This window comes from Sus scrofa, chromosome 6 (assembly GCF_054392235.1).
Source record: "Sus scrofa isolate SSC_HxYL_T2T_F1_AM1 chromosome 6, Sscrofa_HxYL_maternal_Yorkshire_Landrace_v2.0, whole genome shotgun sequence".
NCBI lineage: Eukaryota > Metazoa > Chordata > Mammalia > Artiodactyla > Suidae > Sus > Sus scrofa.
Window position 1 is genome coordinate 12,899,013 of NC_139388.1, and position 19,380 is coordinate 12,918,392.

General features: G+C 47.9%; 1 protein-coding gene across 2 annotated transcripts in view; it reads left to right on the forward strand.

The window, feature by feature from the left end:
• Positions 1-19,380, forward strand: part of TMEM231 (transmembrane protein 231) — a 23,287-nt gene continuing 3,907 nt past the window's right edge. Inside the window, exons 1-5 of one of the 2 annotated variants that reach the window (XM_003126861.7) lie at positions 1-180; positions 281-456; positions 14,808-14,936; positions 15,281-15,424; positions 19,091-19,172. In XM_003126861.7, coding sequence (XP_003126909.5) covers positions 42-180; positions 281-456; positions 14,808-14,936; positions 15,281-15,424; positions 19,091-19,172 — 670 coding nt within the window. In that variant the 5' untranslated portion in view covers positions 1-41. Of the gene's footprint in view, positions 181-280; positions 457-14,807; positions 14,937-15,280; positions 17,471-19,090; positions 19,173-19,380 lie in introns of both variants that reach the window. The other variant, XR_014805436.1, reaches the window with a different exon arrangement.

Consider the following 19,380-nt stretch of genomic DNA (forward strand, 5'->3'; position numbering starts at 1 on the left):
GGAGGGGTCCGGGACGCGCAGCCCGACTCCGACCTGTGCTCATGGCGCTCCACGAACTCTTTTCTCACCCGGTGGAGCGCGGCTACCGCGCGGGGCTCTGCTCCAAGGCCGCGCTGTTCCTGCTGCTGGCCACCGCCCTCACGTACATCCCACCGCTGCTGGTGGCCTTCCGGAGCCACGGTGAGCCTGCCTGAAGGCCAGTGCGCGACAGGATTCTCCCCGGTGCTCCCGCCGGCCTCCCTAACCTCTTCCCCTCTGCCTCCTGCCCTCTTTACCTCAGGGTTTTGGCTGAAACGGAGTAGCTACGAGGAGCAGCCGACCGTACGCTTCCAGCACCAAGTGCTGCTCGTGGCCTTGCTGGGACCTGAGCACGCGCACGGCGGATTCCTGGCCTGGAGCACGTTCCCTGCCTTCAACCGACTGCAGGGGGATCACCTGCGCGTCCCGCTCGTTTCGGTGCGTGGTTCTGGGCGGCTGTATGGATGGAGATGGGGATAGGGGCATGCGTGGGAGGAAGCTGGGCGGTCCGGGTCCTTGTCCCTGGGGGCCCTGCTTGGGTCTGAAGGAGTTACGAATCCACAGAAGTTGTGTGTACAGGCTCATTGGCCTAAGCTTATATTTAATTTCCTGGGGAGTAAATATTTTGTAATATTCGAATTCTCCAAGCCGTCCACCACCCCCGAGAAAATTAGTCACTGCTGTCAGGGTGTGTGTCCCACACAGAGACTGATAGCCTGGGGACAGCCTGTCTCTGGCCCCCATTTCCGTGGGCGTGGCCTGATGGAAGTGTGGTCGCGAAAGTTGCTGAGTCGTGAAAGCCAGTTGACGTTCTCTCTCTCTCTCTCTCTTTTTTTTTTTTTTGGTTTTTCTGTTTTTTTTAGGGCCGCACCCGCAGCATATGGAGGTTCCCAGGTTAGGGGTCTAATCAGAGCTGTAGCCGCCAGCCCAAGCCAGGGCCAGAGCAAAGCAGCATCTGAGACGCGTCTGCGACCTACACCACAGCTCATGGCAACGCCAGGTCCCGGATCCGTAACCCTGTGCAGGAGGTCAGGAATCGAACCTGCGTCCTCACGGATGCTAGTCAGACTTGTTAAGCGCTGAGCCATGACGCGAATGTCTAATGCTCTCTTTAATTACCCGTTCTTGCAGCTGGCTTGTGCTTCAGCAAGCAGTAGCAACAAAAAGGGCGGGTATTTTTAGGCAGACTGACATGTGGAAGCAGAGGCGCTAATTGGTTGAGTGACCTCCCCAGACTGTTGCTGGCCCAGTCCAGCCTCCCTGGGCTCGCTTCCTGAGATGCTGCTGCATCTTGCCGCCGTCTGGGGGTGAAAACGAAGCTTTTTACTGTGTGTAATCTAGTGTCTGATTCGAGGTACGTGAATGCTTCCTTTATAGTCACCTACCCCTTTACGCTCATTTTCAGGAAACATTTTCCTTTGAAAGTAGGAAAATTCTGGATTTTCTTCTTTCAAAGTTGGATCTCTTTAGACACCTCTGAGATGATTGGCCTACAGCCAAATTGGTGTAGCTGAAAAAAAAAAAATTAAGACTTTTCCCAGCAACTTAATAAAATGAAAAAAAAAATAATCTGACTGTTCATATGAGTAACCACAAGCAAAATAGGATTCAGATTTTTTATGAATATTTAACTTTCCTTACCTTTTTTATGATTATGAATTCTCCTTGTAAATTATTAAAGAGTTACAGGTATATATAATGACATAAAATTAAAGACCCAGTTTGGCACATATATCACTATTTGTGTATAATTCATTTATTTCTCATCTCTCCCCTGCTAGACCTAATTCCATGTGGGTAGACTCAGTATGTCTAGAATTGCATGTCTCATTTTTTTTTTTTGGACCACACCTGGGACATATGGAAGCTCCCAGGCTGGGGGTTGAATTGGAGCTTCAACTGCCAGCCTGTGGCACAGCAGGGCAGGATCCAAGCCACATCAGCCACATCTGTGACCTACCTCACAGCTCATGGCAACTCGGGATCTTTAACCCACTGAGTGAGGCCAGGGATCAAACCCACATCCTCTTGGATACTATCAGGCTCATCACCACTGAGCCACAATAGGAACTTCCCATGTATCAATATTTGTTAATCAAACTTCTTTTTAAGGTCTGCAAAGTAATCGATACAGAAAGTGGTAATGGATTTAACCAGTTTCCTGTTGGTGGATATTTGATTTGCTTTTACTTTTAAACATCACATTGTGAGAAATTGGAATAGAAACTGTATGTTGAAATTGTAAAAGTACACAGAAAACTACGCAAGCAAATAAAAAATACAGTAAGGAGGAGTTCCCATCGTGGCTCAGTGGTTTACGAATCTGACTAGGAACCGTGAGGTTTCGGGTTCCATCCCTGGCCTTGCTTAGTGGGTTAAGGATCCGGCGTGGCCGTGAGCTGTGGTGTAGGTTGCAGACGCGGCTCGGATCCCACGTTGCTGTGGCTCTGGCGTAGGTCGGCAGCTACAGCTCCCATTGGACCCCTAGCCTGGGAACCTCCATATGCCACAGGTGCGGCTCTAGAAAAGACAAAAAAAAAAATTTGCTCAACCTAAAAGTTGAGAGTTCTGTTTTATATTCAGTAGACAAAACTGAGGACTTAAGCCCAGGAGACCGCTTCTCTGGTAACCCTGAGAAAACCCACTCTAAGGAAAGGAGGGGAGCTGGGATACATAGGAGTTTTGCAGCAAAGGGCACACAGATTACTGTTAATAAAAGAAAACCAGGGCGTTCCCGTCGTGGCTCAGTGGAAACGAATCTGACTGGCATCCATGAGGACGCAGTTTTGATCCCTGGCCTCGATCAGTGGGTTAAGGATTCGTTGTTGCCATGAGCTGTGGTGTAGGTCACAGACAGCTCGGATCTGGTGTGGCTGTGGCTGTGGTGTAGACCAGCAGCTACAGCTCCGATTTGACCCCTAGCCTGGGAGCCTCCATATGGGAGTACAGCACCCCCCCCCCAAAAAAAAACTAGATATCTCAAGAAATTTAGCACATTTCTTTGTATTGGGAAGATGGAAGAGTCAGGGCTCAGTGAAACCATTCCTCTGTTGGGCACCTCAGCTCTCTGGCTTTTCACCTCCTGAGGGCTCGCCATCCGGTGTGGCTGCAGCCTGATGGCTGTTCGAAGGCAGGTATTCTTAGCTTCCTTCCTGAGTTCCCTCAGGGCTCCCCTTCAGAGGTGACTGCAATCTCTGTGACATCCTTTGTTTACTGATAAGGCAGGCAGGCAATATTTCATTTCTCAGTTTTATTCACCTGTTCATCTTCCACAACCGGTTGGCTTCCCAGTGGTACTGCTAGTTAGCCTCTTATCTCGGTAAACAGAAACCACTCCCTCAGGATCACTGCCCACCAACCCCCAGCTTCTGGTGTGTGTGTGTGTCTTGCGATTTTATAAAGCCAAAACTACCTCCTGTTTTTATGGTGGCCAGAACTATCAGTGCTCTTTAACACTGGGTAATTCTACATTTTAAAACATAAAACCAGGAGTTCCCGTCGTGGCTCAGTGGAAACAAATCCGACTAGGAACCATGAGGTTGGCGTTGCTGATCTGGCGTTGCTGTGGCTGTGGTGTAGGCCGATCCGACCCCTAGCCTGGGAACCTCCATATCCCACGAGTACAGCCCTGAAGAAACCAAAAAAAAAAAAAAAACCCTACCATAAAACCAAAGCTCCTTTTTCTTAGCTTTTTTCCCCACTCCATTCTAAGCCTTTTTCAATAGTAACTTATAACATTGTCATCAACAGTCTTTCTCAGTAAATCATTTGTTTTTTTCCTGGCTGAGCTCTTTGAGATACAAATAAATGAGTTAGAAGATATAAGAGGAGTTCCTGTTGTGGCTCAGTGAGTAAAGAACTCAACAAGTATCCATGAGGACGTGTATTTGATCCCTGGCCTCGCTCAATGGGTTAAGGATCCAGTGTTGCTATGAGCTGTGGTGTGGGTTGCAGATGCAGCTCAGATGTGGTGATGCTGTGGCTGTAACATAGGCCAGCAGCTCCAATTTGACCCCTAGCCTGGGAATGTCCATATGCCGCAGGTGTGGCTCAAAAGAAAAAAAAACACATCGAGTAGTTCCCTTGTGGCACACTTCGTGAGTTAAGGAGCCAGTGTTGTCACTGTTCTGGCTCAGGTTCGATCCCTGACCCAGGAATTTCTGCATGCTGTGGGTGTGGCCAAAAAAAAGAGACTGTGTTTGAGATACCATTTTTATCTATCCATTTTTATCTATCAGACAAAAACTGAATTTTGGTAGGACTGTGGGCCAGATATAGGGAAGCCTGCAAGCACACTCCCGTCTGTCACCGGTGGGAGTGTAGATTCATACCACCTCTTTGAGGGATGATTTCTCCATATTTGTCGAAATTTCCAATTCATGTGCCTGCTTCTCCTTCTAGTAAATATACTAAGGTTTTTGCACATGTGTAAAATGACATGCCTGAAAAATGGCTCATGGCAGCACTGTCTGTAACATCAAAAGACATGGGAGGTCCCGTGTGGTGCAGTGAGTTCATGATCCGGCTTGTCTCTGTGGAGGCACCTATTTGACTCCCTAGCCTGGCCTGGTGTCATGGGTTAAGGATCCAGGGTTGCTTCAGCTGTGGCGTAGGTCGCCGGGATTCCATGCCTGGTCTGGGAACTTGTGTATGCTTTGGCTGTGGCTGAAAAAGAAAAAAAAAAGTTAGTCAACAATCTATGTAGCAATAGAGAACTCATTAAAGAAGTTGTGGTACATCTACCCAGTGAAATGTTACGTAGCTTTTTTTTTGTCTTTTGTCCTTTCAGGACCGCACCTGTGGCATATGGAGGTTCCCAGGCTAGGGGTCAAATCCAAGATGTAGCTGCCGGCCTACACCAGAGCCACAGCAATGCAGGATCCGAGCCGCGTCTTCGTCTTCGACCTACACCACAGCTCACGGCAACGCCGGATCCTTAACCCACTGAGCAAGGCCAGGGATCAAACCCGCAACCTCATGGTTCCTAGTTGGATTCGTCCATCACTGAGCCACAACTCCCCACAGAGCTTTTTTTTTTTTTAAACTGAAGTTGGATTTATATATATTGATGTGGAATTACCTCCAAGAGAAATTGACAAGTATAAAAAACAAAAGCTTTATATAATATGCTTCCATTTGTATAAAAAGAGTAGAAAAAACAAAAAATATATATGAACGTGTGTATATACATATACCTATATGCCTGCTTTGGCTGTCTATGAAAGAATTCAAAAGAAACTGACTACATTGATTGTGCTGAGGGAGGAACTAGATGACTGAGGTTAAGGTGGGAGAGAAGCTTTTTCACCATACACCCTCTTGTACCATTTTAATTTTATACCATTGGAATGTAACACATATTCAAGATTTTTAAATTATAATGACAACTTTTTTTTTTTTTTTTTTTGGCCACACCAAGGCACGTGGAGTTCCTGGGCAGGGATCAGATCAGAGACATGTTATGACCTAAGCTGTAGCTGTGGTAACGTCAGATCCTTAACCCACTGTGCCAGGCTGGGTACCAAACCTGTTTTCCCAGTGCTCCCAAGGTGCCGCATCCCCATTGCTTCCCACCAGGAACTCCGTGACAATAAATTTTTGGGAGGGTGGGGGATCTTTTTAGGGCCACATCTGTGGCATATGGAAGTTCCCAGGCCAGGGGTGGAATCAGAACTGTAGCTGCCGGCTTACGCCACAGCCACAGCAACGTGGGATCCGAGCCGTGTCTGCGACCTACACCACAGCTCATGGCAATGCCGGATCTTTAACCCACTGAGGGAGGCCAGGGATCGAACCCACAACCTCATGGATACTAGTCAGGCTTTTTACCACTGAGCTACAGTGGGAACTCCCCATGACAACAATTTTTAAAGGAAAAATTCAGAAAGTGCTGTGAGGCAAACAAACAAACAAACAAACAAAAACAGTAAAAATTTAAAAATAGGTAAGTATATAAAATGGCATAGCTACTTTGGACAGTAGTTGGCAGTTCTTAAAGAAGTCAAACCTACAGTTACCTCGTGTCCCAGCATTCCCACTCCTAGGCAGGCGTGCACCCCAGGGAATTGAGGACACACGTCTACACAAAAACGTGTGCACAAATGTTCATAGCACTATGCACAATAGCAATAGCAATTCAAAAAATAAGTGCAAGCAGCCCGAATGTTCATCCACGAGTGAATGGATAGCAAAATGTACTGAATCTGTACAAAGAATGTCACTCACCCACAAAAAGGAGAGGAGTCATGATAGGGACTACAGCGTGGATCAACTTCAAAAACATGCTAAGTGAGGAGTTCCCATCAAGGCGCAGTGGCTTAAGAGTCTGATTGCAGCAGCCCTGGTTGTTGTGGAGGCCTCGATGCCTGGCCCAGGAACTTCCAAATGCCGCAGGCCCAGCCAAAAATAAAAAATAAAATAAATCTTTAAAAAATTGCTATTGAGGAGTTCCTGCCATGGCTCAGTGGTTAATGAAACCCGACTAGCATCAATGAGGACTCGGGTTTGATCCCTGGCCTCGCTCAGTGGATTAAGGATCCAGGGTTGCCGTGAGCGGTGGTGTAGGCCAGCAGCTACAGCTCCGATTTTTCCCCAGCCTGGGAACCTCCATGTGCTCTGTGTGTGTGCGGCCCTAAAACAAACAAACAAAAAAACAGTTGCTATTGATGTCCTGAGCCTCTGGCTTACTCTGAGCATTTCCTCTTAGATAATCCATTTAAAGTCCTCTGCTAGTACTTGGCCTTGAACAATCACTTGGTAAAGTGTTAGCTGGTAATTTTTTTTTTTTACATATATTATGTATTTAAGCCTCATAGTGGAGTTCCTGCTGTGGTGCAACGGGATCAGCAGTGCCTCTGCAGTGCTGGGACACAGGTTCAATCCCCGGCCCTACACAGTAGACTAAGAACCCAGCATTGCCTCAACTGTTGCGTAGGTCACAAATGTAGTTCAGACCCGCTCCCTGGCCCCAGACCTCCTTATGCTGTTGGGTGGCCCAAAAGCATAAGTTAGCTTGTGAGGTAGAGGTTATACCCTCATTTTACAGATGAAATGGAAGAGACTCAGAAAAGTGACATAATTTCTCTCAAGTGAATAGTCAGGACTACAGCTCAAGGATTTCTTATTCCCATCTTATACTTTTTTTTTTTTTTTTTTTGGCCAGGGCAGGTAGCAGACTGATATGGGATCTCAGTTCCCAGCCCAGGGATTGAACCTGCACTACAGTGGGGAAAGCCCTGAATCCTAATCACTAGATCACTAGAAAGCTTCCAGTATCTTTTTTTTTTTTCTTTGCCTTTTCTTGAGCTGCTCCCTCGGCATATGGAGGTTCCCAGGCTAGGGTCCGAATCGGAGCTGTAGCCACCGGCCTACACCACAACCACAGCAACTCGGGATCTGAGCCACATCTGCAACCTGCACCACAGGTCACAGCAACACCGTATCCTTAACCCTGAGCGAGGCGAGGCCAGGGATTGAACCCGAGTCCTCATGGGTGTTAGGTGGGTTCATTAACCACTGAACCACGACGGGAACTCCAAACTCCCAGCATCTTATACTCTTAACCGTTAGTGCAACAAAATCCTTTTCTAACTCTGAACATACAGCTAAACTAACTGCAACCTACCTAAGTCACTGCCCAGAAAGCCAAGGAAGCAGTGGTTTTAGGTCAAGTTTTGGCTAAACGCTAGGCGATGGCTTTGCAGTTGCTAATTTGGGAACAGGCCAAGGAAGTCAGAAATGGCCTCGCTTCTGCTTTGGTCAGCTCACCTTCAACAGCCTCTCTAAAGTCCTTAAGCCTTTCATGCTTTCAAAGTCAAGTTTCTTCTTTCCCACAAGAGAAGAAAAAAAGCACAGTGACCTTTTTCCCTCAGGGAGCCTGAGTTGGCTCTTTTCGTGTCTATGACCCAGAGGATATGGGGGCCGAAGGCTCTAGGAAGTTGCAGAAAGAGGAGAGGAGAGCACGGTGTGTCTGAGACATGTTTTTTCACATCTCAGAAGTCAAAGTGTGTCTCCCTGTCTAGGGTATCTTAAAATAGCTCTTGGCCAAAAGGCATGTTTGGCTAGTCCCCTTTGCCTACATATGTGCAAATACCAGAAGTGCCAGCCTGGAAGCTTGTAAGAGAGACATCAGCAACTTGAAAGAAAACCCTAGAGATGATACTAAAACATTATGTTAACACGAAGAACCAAATGATAAGCAGGTAAAGGAAGGTTCAAGAGGCACTTAAAAGTAGTCGCATTCCCACTGTGGCACCATGGGTTAAGGGTCCGACTGCAGTGGCTCAGGTCCCTGTGGAGGTGTGGGTTCGATCCCTGGCCTGACGCAGTGGGATGAGGATCCAGTGATGTCCGTGCAGTGGCTAGGGCCACTGCTGTGGCGTGGGTTCAGTCCCTGGCCCTGGAACTTTCGAATGCCACGAGCACGGCCAAAAAGGAAAAAAAATACTCTGAATGATTAGCATTGTGTCATAGTTTAATTGTTGGCTTTCTTACTCGTATATAAAATAATGGTACATTTTATAATTGGTAATACCTTAGATTCATTGAAATACAGGTAGCAAGGATTTTATAAGTCTAGGAGTCATGGAGTAGGGGTTCCTACTTTGCTGGAGATGGAAAGACTGGTGCCAAAGAATATTTTCAGCTTAAAAAAAAAGGGGACACCACATGGTGTCGGTATATGGTAAAGTGGACCCTGGTATAAACTAGCAAAATGACCTTCAATGACTCTAAGAAATAACAAGCATGAAAACAAATGCCAAATAAAATTCCAGCAAACTATCAAATACTATAAAATCCCCAAAGTGTTGCAAGTCAGGACACTCTGGAAACCATGGCACTAGTTAAACTTACAGCTACGCTCACACTCAGATGCTGTGCTTGTTATCAGGTCCTGTCTCAGCTCCAAACCTACCCTCCTATACTCTGCTTTGTGATGCTCAGGCTGAGATACTGAAAACCACATTCTCTGCCCCCTGGCTCCCTTGTTAGGTTCTGCCAGTAGGAGGCATGGTGAGCCTTGTTCTGAGAGTGGCAGCAAAGTGGAAACTGCAGCCTGGGTGAACCAGCACTGGGATGATGCAAATGAGAAGTGCATCCTCCTTCCAGCCGCATAGACTCCCTCTGGGTCTTCCCTCCAAGCTCCGAGGTACCAGCTACGCAGCACTCCCTTATTAGGGTCCGAGTCCCAGCTCCTGGAAGTAATGCCAGCCCCTTCCCCTTCTTCTCCAGCTCCAGGCAGTTACCCTGCAATGTGTCCCCTTTTGCCTTTTTAGTCCATCATTACTGATATTATTAATTATCCTGTATTCTACAGTCCCTCTGTTAAAATAACTGTTTAGTTTCTTCCTGATTGGACCCTGCTTGATACAGGTGGACTGATGGCATTGACTAAATGCAGCCATGCCTGTATTTATCCCATCTGGTGTGTTAGTATTGATCTCACATATATCTGTAAAGGATTCATCTGTTTTAACCGTCAGAAATCTTTGAAATTAAGGTTCATGTGGGCTATTAGAGAATCAGGAGTCAGCAAACTTAAGTCCTAACCCCAGTTCTTCCTTTGGGTTCTGTACCCTGTCTTGTCCGCAGTGTGTGAAGAGTATGATAGTACCTACCTCTCTAATTTTTGCTAATTATTACTATTACTAGTAATAATATGTTTCTCTTGGGTATGTGGAAGGACAAGACAGGACAATCTGTGGATATAAAAATTGCTCCAGGAGTTCCCATCGTGGCTCAGCAGTTAGCGAACCAGACTGGCATCCATGAGAACATGGGTTCGATCCCTGACCTTGCTCAGTGGGTTAAGGATCTGGCGTGGCCATAAGCTGTGGTGTAGGTCACAGATGCAGCTCGATCCCGCGTTGCTGTGGCTGTGGTGCAGGCCAGCAGCGACAGCTTCAATTGGACCCCTGGCCTGGGAACATCCATGTGTCTCGGGTGTGGCCCTAAAAAGATAAAAAAAATTGCTCCAAATTGCACATATACCTTATAGAAATAAGATGATGGTATGAGTTATGAATTTCCTTACTTAGACACATCAATTGGATTTGAGTTACTAACCTTGAACTTGTGTTCAAGCAATATTAGCTCTTTGAACACCTACATTCTGGGTTAAGCTGGGTTTGAAGTAAATGGAATTTGGTAATTGGGTTTGTCAGTGGTCCAAGTGATAGCATAGCAGTATAACCCACGTTGCCAGCCCCAAGGGAGCGAGAGTCTTCCCTGGTGACAGGTCCTCGGTGGGAGATGCACCGTTCGCACCCCCCTCATGCCCGTGGCCCTTTCTTGGCACTCATCTTCCACTCTCTCCGTCTCCCGCACCCCACTCAGCTGCATGGGCCTCATCTGATTCTCTCAAACACCAACCCACGTTCACCCAGCAGAGCACATGTGCTTTGTTAGCCTGGGTCACTCTTCCCCAAGACGTTTCTGTGCCCTGTTGCCGCATTTCACCTGACTTCTCAGATAGTCCACCATTCCTGAATACTTTCTTTCTTTCTTTCTTTCTTTGCCTTTTCTGGGGCCGCTCCCGCAGCATGTGGAGGGTCCCAGGCTAGGGGTCTAATCGGAGCTGCAGCTGCCGGCCTACACCACCACTCATGGCAACGCCAGATCCTTAACCCACCAAGCAAGGCCAGGGTTCGAACCCACAACCTCATGGTTCTTAGTTGGATTCGTTAACCACTGAGCTCCGACAGGAACTCCCCTGAATACTTTCTATAAAAATGTCTGTTAAATTCTACCCTGGTCATAATCTAATTTTAGCTTGCTTCGTTTTTCTTGCAGCATTTATTACTACCTGATATTAGCACAAATTTATTTGTGTATGGATTTCTGCCTCCCTGGCTGGGACTGTCCGCTCCGTTAGGATGGAGACTTTGTCCGTTATGTGTGCCCTCACGATCCCAGCACCTGAAGCAGGGCCTACCAAATAGCAGACCCTCCGAATACACTTGACAGATTAATGAGTACATTTAACAAGTAGACACGAGCTTTGGTGCTGTGCTGGATCTCTGTCCTCTGTGAACTTGGAGTAAAAGTGTACAAACAAGCATACAAACTTACAGTCATCCTTTTTTTTTTTTTTTTTTTTTGGCCACCCTGCGGCCTATGGAGTTCCCGGGCCTGGGATCAGATCCGAGCTGCAGTTGCCAACCTCTGCCGCAGCTGTGGCATGGCCAGATCCTTTAATCCACTGTGCTGGCCCAGGATCAAACCTGCGGCCTTGGCACTGCAGAGATGCCGCCAATCCCGTTGCACCACAGCAGGAGCTCCACACTCAAGCTTTTGACACAGGCTTTTTTTTTTTTAATTAATTTATTTTTTTATTTTTGCTTTTTAGGGCCACATCCACGGCATATGGAGGTTCCCAGACTAGGGGTTGAATCAGAGCTACAGCTGCTGGCCTACACCACAGCCACAGCAACGTAGGATCTGAAGCAAGTTTGCCACCTACACCTCAGCTCATGGCAACACCAGATCCTTAACCCACCGAGTGAGGCCAGGGGATTGAACCCACAACCTTTTGGTTCCTAGTTGGATTCATTTCTGCTGCACCACAACAGAAACTCTGACACTGGCTTTTTGACAAAAGATCTGTCATGGAGTTCCCATCGTGGCACAGTGGTTAACGAATCCGACTAGGAACCATGAGGTTTCGGGTTCGGTCCCTGCCCTTGCTCAGTGGGTCAAGGTTCTGGCGTTGCCGTGAGCTGTGGTGTAGGTTGCAGATGCGGCTCGGATCCCGCGCTGCTATGGCTCTGGCGTAGGCCAGTGGCTACAGCTCCGATTCAACCCCTAGCCTGGGAACCTCCATATGCCCCGGGAAGCAGCTCAAGAAATAGCAAAAAAAAAGATCTGTCCTACCCAACATCTAATCCTTGAGTTGAAGTCTGGACATTTTAGTCCTGGAAAGAGGACGAGATTTGAAGTCAAAAACGTGGTTTCGTATCATGTGTTTACCATTCCTAGCCGTACTCCATAAATCCCTTAATCGTCCCGAGCCTTGATTTTCTCATCCATATAATGGGGATAGTACTTGCTCTGCTTACCTTAGACTTACCGAAAAAGTCACATGAAATGTGTGTCTCTCCCTCTCAGACTATGTTAGAGTCTTGATTCTTCTGGCAGTTCCTTCCTGGCCACTGTCCTCCCTTGGGAGGTTTTGATCTTTGTCTTCCTGCCCAAGCCTCAACCCTCAAGTTCTAGAAGCCACGGACACACCAGAGAGTCGACCTGACTTTATCTTCCAAGTCCTCCCAGATACAGACTGGAAAAACGCGCTGAAGACAAGGCAGCCTCTTTTCCATCCCACTCATGATTACTAATACATAATTGCCTGGGTAACTTGATCATCAACCCTGTAACAGAGAGCCCTCCCCTACACCTGCAGAGCTGATGGAACAGGACAGAGAAAATAGTATCCGACAGAAGAGAGAGGGTAGGTTTCTCTATAACAAGACCCAGGATAAGGGCATTATTGTCTAGAAGGAAAGAAATGATTGAAAGGTTTGGAAAACTGAGCTATCTCTATCTCAAACGACCTTATTAGCCTGAAAAAGAACAAAGGATCTCTTCCCCCGCATAAAGATAATGAGGCAAAACCAAATGAATCGTAGATGAGGAATTCAGATGAGAATGTTGCTACACCATAGCAGAATCCTTCTGGGAACTTATGGTGGAAAAGGACCAGTTGTAGCAACAAGATCCAGAGCTGTGCCAAGGAATCGTGTCACATTTCAGCGACTGTCTTTGCTGCTAGTCACGTTAGGGTCACTGTGAGGTGAGCCTGGATGCTGGGTTTTTCTTTGATGAGCTGTCATTTGTCTTTGCTTCTCCTTGGATCTCTGTTTCCCCTCCTCTCATGTTCATCCTCTATAAAGTACCTGTGTCGTTTTATTGCCTTGCTGATTTTTACTTAGCTTGCTTTTTAGTGTATTGATTGCTGCTAAAAGAGGCTCTATGTTTGAAAGCCCTGACATCAGTCCACCATGGAGAATATGAAGCAAAGACACTGTGGTTAAAGCATATATAAATAGGGCTGAGTGTTTTCCTGCTGAGTCTGTTTGAGGAATGCATTATGATTAGGATGTTTCTTCTGTTTTAAAAAGTTGACTTCTAGGAGTTCCCGTCGTGGCTCAGTGGTTAACGAATCCGACTAAGAACCATGAGGTTGCAGGTTCGGTCCCTGGCCTTGCTCAGTGGGTTAAGGATCCGGCATTGCCGTGAGCTGTGGTATAGGTTGCAGACGCTGCTCCGAACCTGCGTTGCTGTGGCTCTGGCGTAGGCCGGTGGCTACTGCTCTGATTAGACCCGTAGCCTGGGAACCTCCATATGCCACAGGAGCGGCCCTAGAAAAGGCAAAAAGACAAAAAAAAAAAAATTAAAAAGTTGACTTCTAGAGAAATAGAAATCAGTTTTGATGTGCTGTTGAAATGTCCCATATAAACTCAGGCCTGTTTCCCAAGAAAACACCACCAGCCAAACAAACAAACAAAAAAGATCAAATGAGACAACCAAAAACAAAAAATGCATCCAGGGAGTTCTCTGATGGCCTAGCAGGTTAAGGCTCCTCCGTTCTCACCACTGTGGCTCTGGTCACTGCTGTGTGGTGCAGGTTCAATCCCTGGGCCAGGAACTTCCACATGCTGCCTATGCGGCAAAAAAGAAAAACAAAAACAAGAGGGAACTTGAAATAAACATTGCAGGAGTTCCCGTCGTGGCACAGTGGTTAAGGAATCCGACTAGGAACCATGAGGTTGCGGGTTTGATCCCTGGCCTTGCTCAGTGGGTTAAGGATCCGGCATTGCCGTGAGCTGTGGTGTAGTTTGCAGACGCGGCTCGGATCCTGGGTTGCTGTGGCTCTGGCATAGGCCAGCGGCTACAGCTCTGATTAGACCCCTAGCCTGGGAACCTCTATATGCTGCAGGAGCGGCCCAAAGAAATAGCAAAAAGATAAAAAAAAGAAAGAAAGAAACATTGCAACTGTCATTAAAAAAGAAAAGAGGGGAGATCCCATCATGACTCAGCAGTTAATGAACCTGACTAGTATCCATGAGGACACAGGTTCAATCCCTGGCCTTGCTCTGTGGGTTAAGGATCCGGCGTTGCCTTGAGCTGTGGTGTAGGTCACAGACGTGGCTCAGATGTTGCGTTGCTGGGGCTCTGGTGTAAGCCAGCATCTGCAGTTCTGATTCAGCCCCTAGTCTGGGAATCCCCATATGCAGTGAGTGCGGCCCTAAAAAGACAAAAAAAAATTTTAAAGTAAAAAGAAAAAGAGGGAGTTCCCGTCATTGCTCAGTGGTAACAAACCCAACTGATATCTATGAGGGTGCAGTTTCAATTCCTTCCCTTGCTCAGTGGGTTAAGGATCCAGCTTTGCTGTGGCTCTGGCATAGGCCGGCAGCTGCAGCTCCAATTAGACCCCTAGCCTGGGACCCTCCATATGCTGCTGGTGCAGCCCTGAAAAGAAACAAAACGAAACAAATGGAAGGAAAAGAAAAATGCATCCAGATGTTTTCATTGTTCTACTGCCACATCCGGTTCCCTTTAAGTTGGTCCCAGAGTTATCTGAGAAGCACCAGCATGCAGTTCAGGGGCCATGCACACGTGTCTCTTTCCTCGGTACTGATCCGTGTGTCCCGATTTATGTTTGTCTTCTCTTTCTTGAGGGAGATAGTGCCTGTGTGTGGCAGAACTGCATCACTGCGTGTGCCCATCAGTGAGATGGGGTCCTCCCAGCCTTATTAAGGACCAGGGTCCCCGGCCTTTTTTGCATTTCCTAGACTAGAGAAGAAGACAGGAACCAGGATGGGAAGATGGACGTGTTACATTTTAAACTGGAGCTTCCCCTGCGGTCCACGGAGCATGTCCTTGGTGTGCAGCTCATCTTGACCTTCTCCTACCAACTACACGTGAGTCACTTCCTTGGAGAAGCTCGTCCTCTCCCTTCTGTCTTTCAAAGGAACAGAACCCTTCCCCCTTCTGTCTTCCAGGAACACCTACCCTGCAGAAGGCTCTTTTTTGGAGGCGATGTTCGGATTTTAACTGCTTGAGTTACATTTGAATGGTTTTCATTGAGGTCGTATTAATTTCCATGCACGATGCACAGCTCAGAGGGCTCGAGGCAGAGTGCTTCCTCCGTGGCTAAGCTGGGGACAGGAGGGACAGCCAGGGACAGCCAGGACAGACAGTGACACGCAGAGCCTAGAGCCCTTTGGATCTGACCAGAAGGGATCTTCTCTTCTCATGATTTCAGAGGATGTCGACCTTTGTGATGCAGAGCATGGCGTTTCTCCAGGCCTCCTTCGCGGTTCCGGGGTCCCAGTTATATGTGAACGGAGACCTGAGGCTGCAGCAGAGGCAGCCTCTAAGCTACCGTGGCCTAGACGTGCGATACAACGTAAGGAGGCTCCTCGCCGCCCATCTCTCATTTCTGTATGTCAGTGTTTCTCAAGGTCTCGGACGAGGAAGAAAGGAAAGCTGGGAAATGGCATCTCTCTGTGGGTGGCACAGCAAAGGATTGCCGAGGAATTCTTGCCACACATCCTTTCCAAACATGGAGATAGGGAGTTCCTGATGCGGGGCAGTGGGTCAAGAATCCAACGGCAGCGGCTCCGGTCACAGCAGAGGCCCAGATTCAGTGCCTGGCCGGGCACAGTGGCTTCAAGGAGCTGGCATTGCCACAGCTGTAGTGTAGGTTGCAGCTGCCACTTGGATTCACTCCCGGCCCAGCAGCTTCCATGTGCCACATTTTTTAAAAAAAATGTAGATACTTACCCCTGTATTTATATCTGAAAGGAGACGGAGGGAAAATCTGATTTTATCTAAGAACTGAATTGTTTATACTTTTTGGTTGTGTGTGCACAAACACACACACACACACACACACACACACACGTGTGCGTGCGGTGTATTCCAGGAAGTCTTTTCCAGTGCATGCAAAACATTTGAATACCAGCCTCCCTTTGTCAAGCATATAACACATGCCAGCCCTGAGTTAAGAGGTTTAAATCTATCATCTTATTTAATCCTCACAACCTCCCTATAAGATGCCCTCTCTTACAGTTTCCCAGCTCTCTAGCCACTTGTCCCATCATTGTGCCCTTGGCTCCTCTCTAGCCAGACTGGCCTTTTTGCCCTTCTTCAGGCCACACAGCAGCTCTTGCCTCAGGGTTGTTGTACTTAACTCTTCCTCTGCCACGGATCCACGGTGCCTATTCTGCCGCTCCACCCTGGGCCCCGCTCAAACCCCTGAGCACAGTCCTTTTGATGCTCCATCGAAAGGGCATTCACAGAGTTCCCATTGTGGCTCAGTGGAAATGAATTTGACCAGCATCCATGAGGACTCAGGTTCAGTCCCCGGCCTCGCTCCGTGGGTTAAGGATCCGGCATCACCACGAGCTATGGTGTAGGTCGCAGGTGCGGCTCACATCAGGCGCTGCTGTGGCTGTGGCGCAGGCCAGCAGCTACAGCTTCATTTGACCCCTAGCCTGGGAACCTCCATATGCCTCCGGGGTGGCCCTTAAAAAATAAAAAGACATAAAGGGCGTTCACCTCTCTCACCCAGATTACTCTTATCTCCACTTGAAACGTTAGGCGAGGGTTTCAGCTTGTTCTTCGCCATCTCCCCTCGGCGGAAAAAGCCCTGACACCCAACATCTCGCCCCAGTGCTCAAAACAGCGCCTGCCACGCTGCAAGCGCTCGGACGGGTCTGCTGAGAGCATGCACGCTGCTCTCGCTCCTGAGGAAACTGGACTTACAGGGATTCATTCGTTTCCCCAGAGTCCACCAGCTCGAAAGTAATGGAGCTGTGACTTGTCTGTCTGAGGCCGGAACGCACGCAGTTGATCCCTCATCCCAGACCTTTAGTTCATCACCCGGGGGCCCATATCACTTGGGCTGGGCTGCTTTTGAAAATGAAAGTGAGATGTTATCAGTTATTACAGACATAAACCAGGATTGTTCCAGACAGACTGGCATCTGTGGTCACCATAGCTGTAATCAACATCTGTTTTTAAATTTTTATTTCTTTATTTTTTCTTTTTAGGGCCGCACCCTTGCCTCGGCATATGGAGTTCCCCAGGCTAAGGGTCTAATCGGAGCTACAGCTGCCAGCCTACACCACAGCTCACAGCAATCCGCTGAGCGAGGCCAGGGGTCAAACCCCCATCCTCGTGGGTACTAGTCAGATCCATTTCTGCTGAGCCACAAAGGGAACTCCAACATACATTTTTTTTAAAAAGGAGCGGGAGTTGCCATCGCAGCACAGTGGTTAACGAATCCGACTAGGAACCATGAGGTTGCGGGTTCAACCCCTGGCCTCTCTCAGTGGGTTAAGGATCCGGCATTGCTGTGAGCTGTGGTGTAGGTTGAAGACGCGGCTCAGATGTGGCATTGCTGTGGCTGTGGTGTAGGCTGGCAGCAAAAGCTCTGATTCGACCCCTAGCCTGAGAACCTTCATATGCCTAGGGAAGCAGCCCTAGAAAAGGCAAAAAGACAAAAAATACATAAATAAATAAAAAAGGAGGGGGCTATAAGATAAAAAGCACTTTTTACTTGAAGCTTTGTGTATTAATTGTGAAGGTTTGTGTATTAGGTTGTACCAACAGGAATATGAGATTAGAGGACAGATCTTTTTCTTGTTCAGAGAATTATGTGCTTGCTATTTGCATTTTGTCTTTTTTCCATCTCTGTATTTTATTTCATTTTATTTTCTGTCTTTTTGCTATTTCTTAGGCCGCTCCCGTGACATATGGAGATTCCCAGGCTAGGCGTCGAATCAGAGCTGTAGCCACCGGTCTATGCCACAGCCACAGCAATGCCAGAGCCGAGCCACATCTACAACCTACACCACAACTCACGCAATGCCGGATCCTTAACCCACTGAGCAAAGCCAGAGATTGAACCCGCAACCTCATGGTTCCTAGTTGGATTCGTTAACCACTGAGCCACAGCAGGAACTCCTCCATCTCTGTATTTTAAAAAAAAAAATGAATTAGAGAGCATCCAGGCAAGAGCAAGGGAAAGACAAAGGTGTTGAAAATGTGATCTCTTAAAAATTAGAGGAGTTCCCGTCGTGGCACAGCGGAAACGAACCCGACTAGGAACCAAGAGGTTGCGGGTTTCATCCCTGGCCTCACTCAGTGGGTTAAGGATCCCGCGTTGCTGTGGCTGTGGTGTAGGCTTGCAGCTGCAGCTCCAATTAAACCCCAGCCTGGGAACTTCCATATGCCATGGGTGTGGCCCTAAAAAGAAAAAAAAAAAATTAGAGGAGTTCCTGTTGTGCCTCAGCAGCTTAAGAACCCAACATAGTGTCTGTGAGGATGCAGGTTTGATCCCCGGACTCGTTTAGTGGATTAAGGATCTGGCGTTGCTGTGGCTGTGACGTAGGCTGGCAGCTGCAGCTCCGATTTGACCCCCTAGCCCAGGAACTTCCATATGCTGCAGGTGTGGCCTTAAAGAGTAAAAAAAAAAAAAAAAAAAAAAAAAATTAAAGGAATCATTTCTCCATCAGAGCAGAGAGGAGAATTTTATCTTATTTATTCTTTTGCTTTTTAGGGCAGCACCTGTGGCACATGGAGGGTCCCAGGCTAGGGGTCAAATTGGAGCTGTAGCTGCTGGCCTACACCACAGCCCACAGCAGTGTGGGATCCGAGCCGCATCTGCGACCTACGCCATAGCTTGTGGCAACACCGGATCCTTAACCCGTGGAGCAAGGCCAGGGATCGAACCCGCGTCCTCACAGGTACTAGTCAGGTTTTTTACCACTGAGCCATGACGGGAACTCCAAGATGAGTATTTTAGAAATAACTTTAAAAACCGGTGCATAGTGGACATGGACCCCTTGTTTCCATCACTGCAGAAGAAAAGACTAAGAGTAAATGACTTAAATTGTAGCAAAAGAGTCCCTTCATCCTTGAAGAAAAGGTTGTTGGTACAGGAGTAGGCCACCGAGCACCAGAGGGTGGTCTCTGAGGTCAGCCCAGGGGGCGGGGGGCAGGAGGGTAGGAAAAGGGGAGGAGAAGTGGCTTGAGCGCTCACCCCACACCCTCCTGCTGCATCCAGGTATCTGTGATCAACAGCAGCAGCCCTTTCGCCCGGGACTACGACCTCACCCACATTGTTGCTGCCTATCAGGAAAGGAACGGTGAGTCCTGGCGTGAGTTTTTTCAGCTGCTTCTCAAGGACTCTCCAGATGAATGGGGGTGTGGGAAAGAAACAGAAGTGGAGCCCTTGTCATGTGAAAATATCAAAACCAGGAGTTCCCACCGTGGCGCAGTGGTTAACAAATCCGACTCGGAACCATGAGGTTACGGGTTCAATCCCTGGCCTCGCTCCGTGGGTTAAGGATCCGG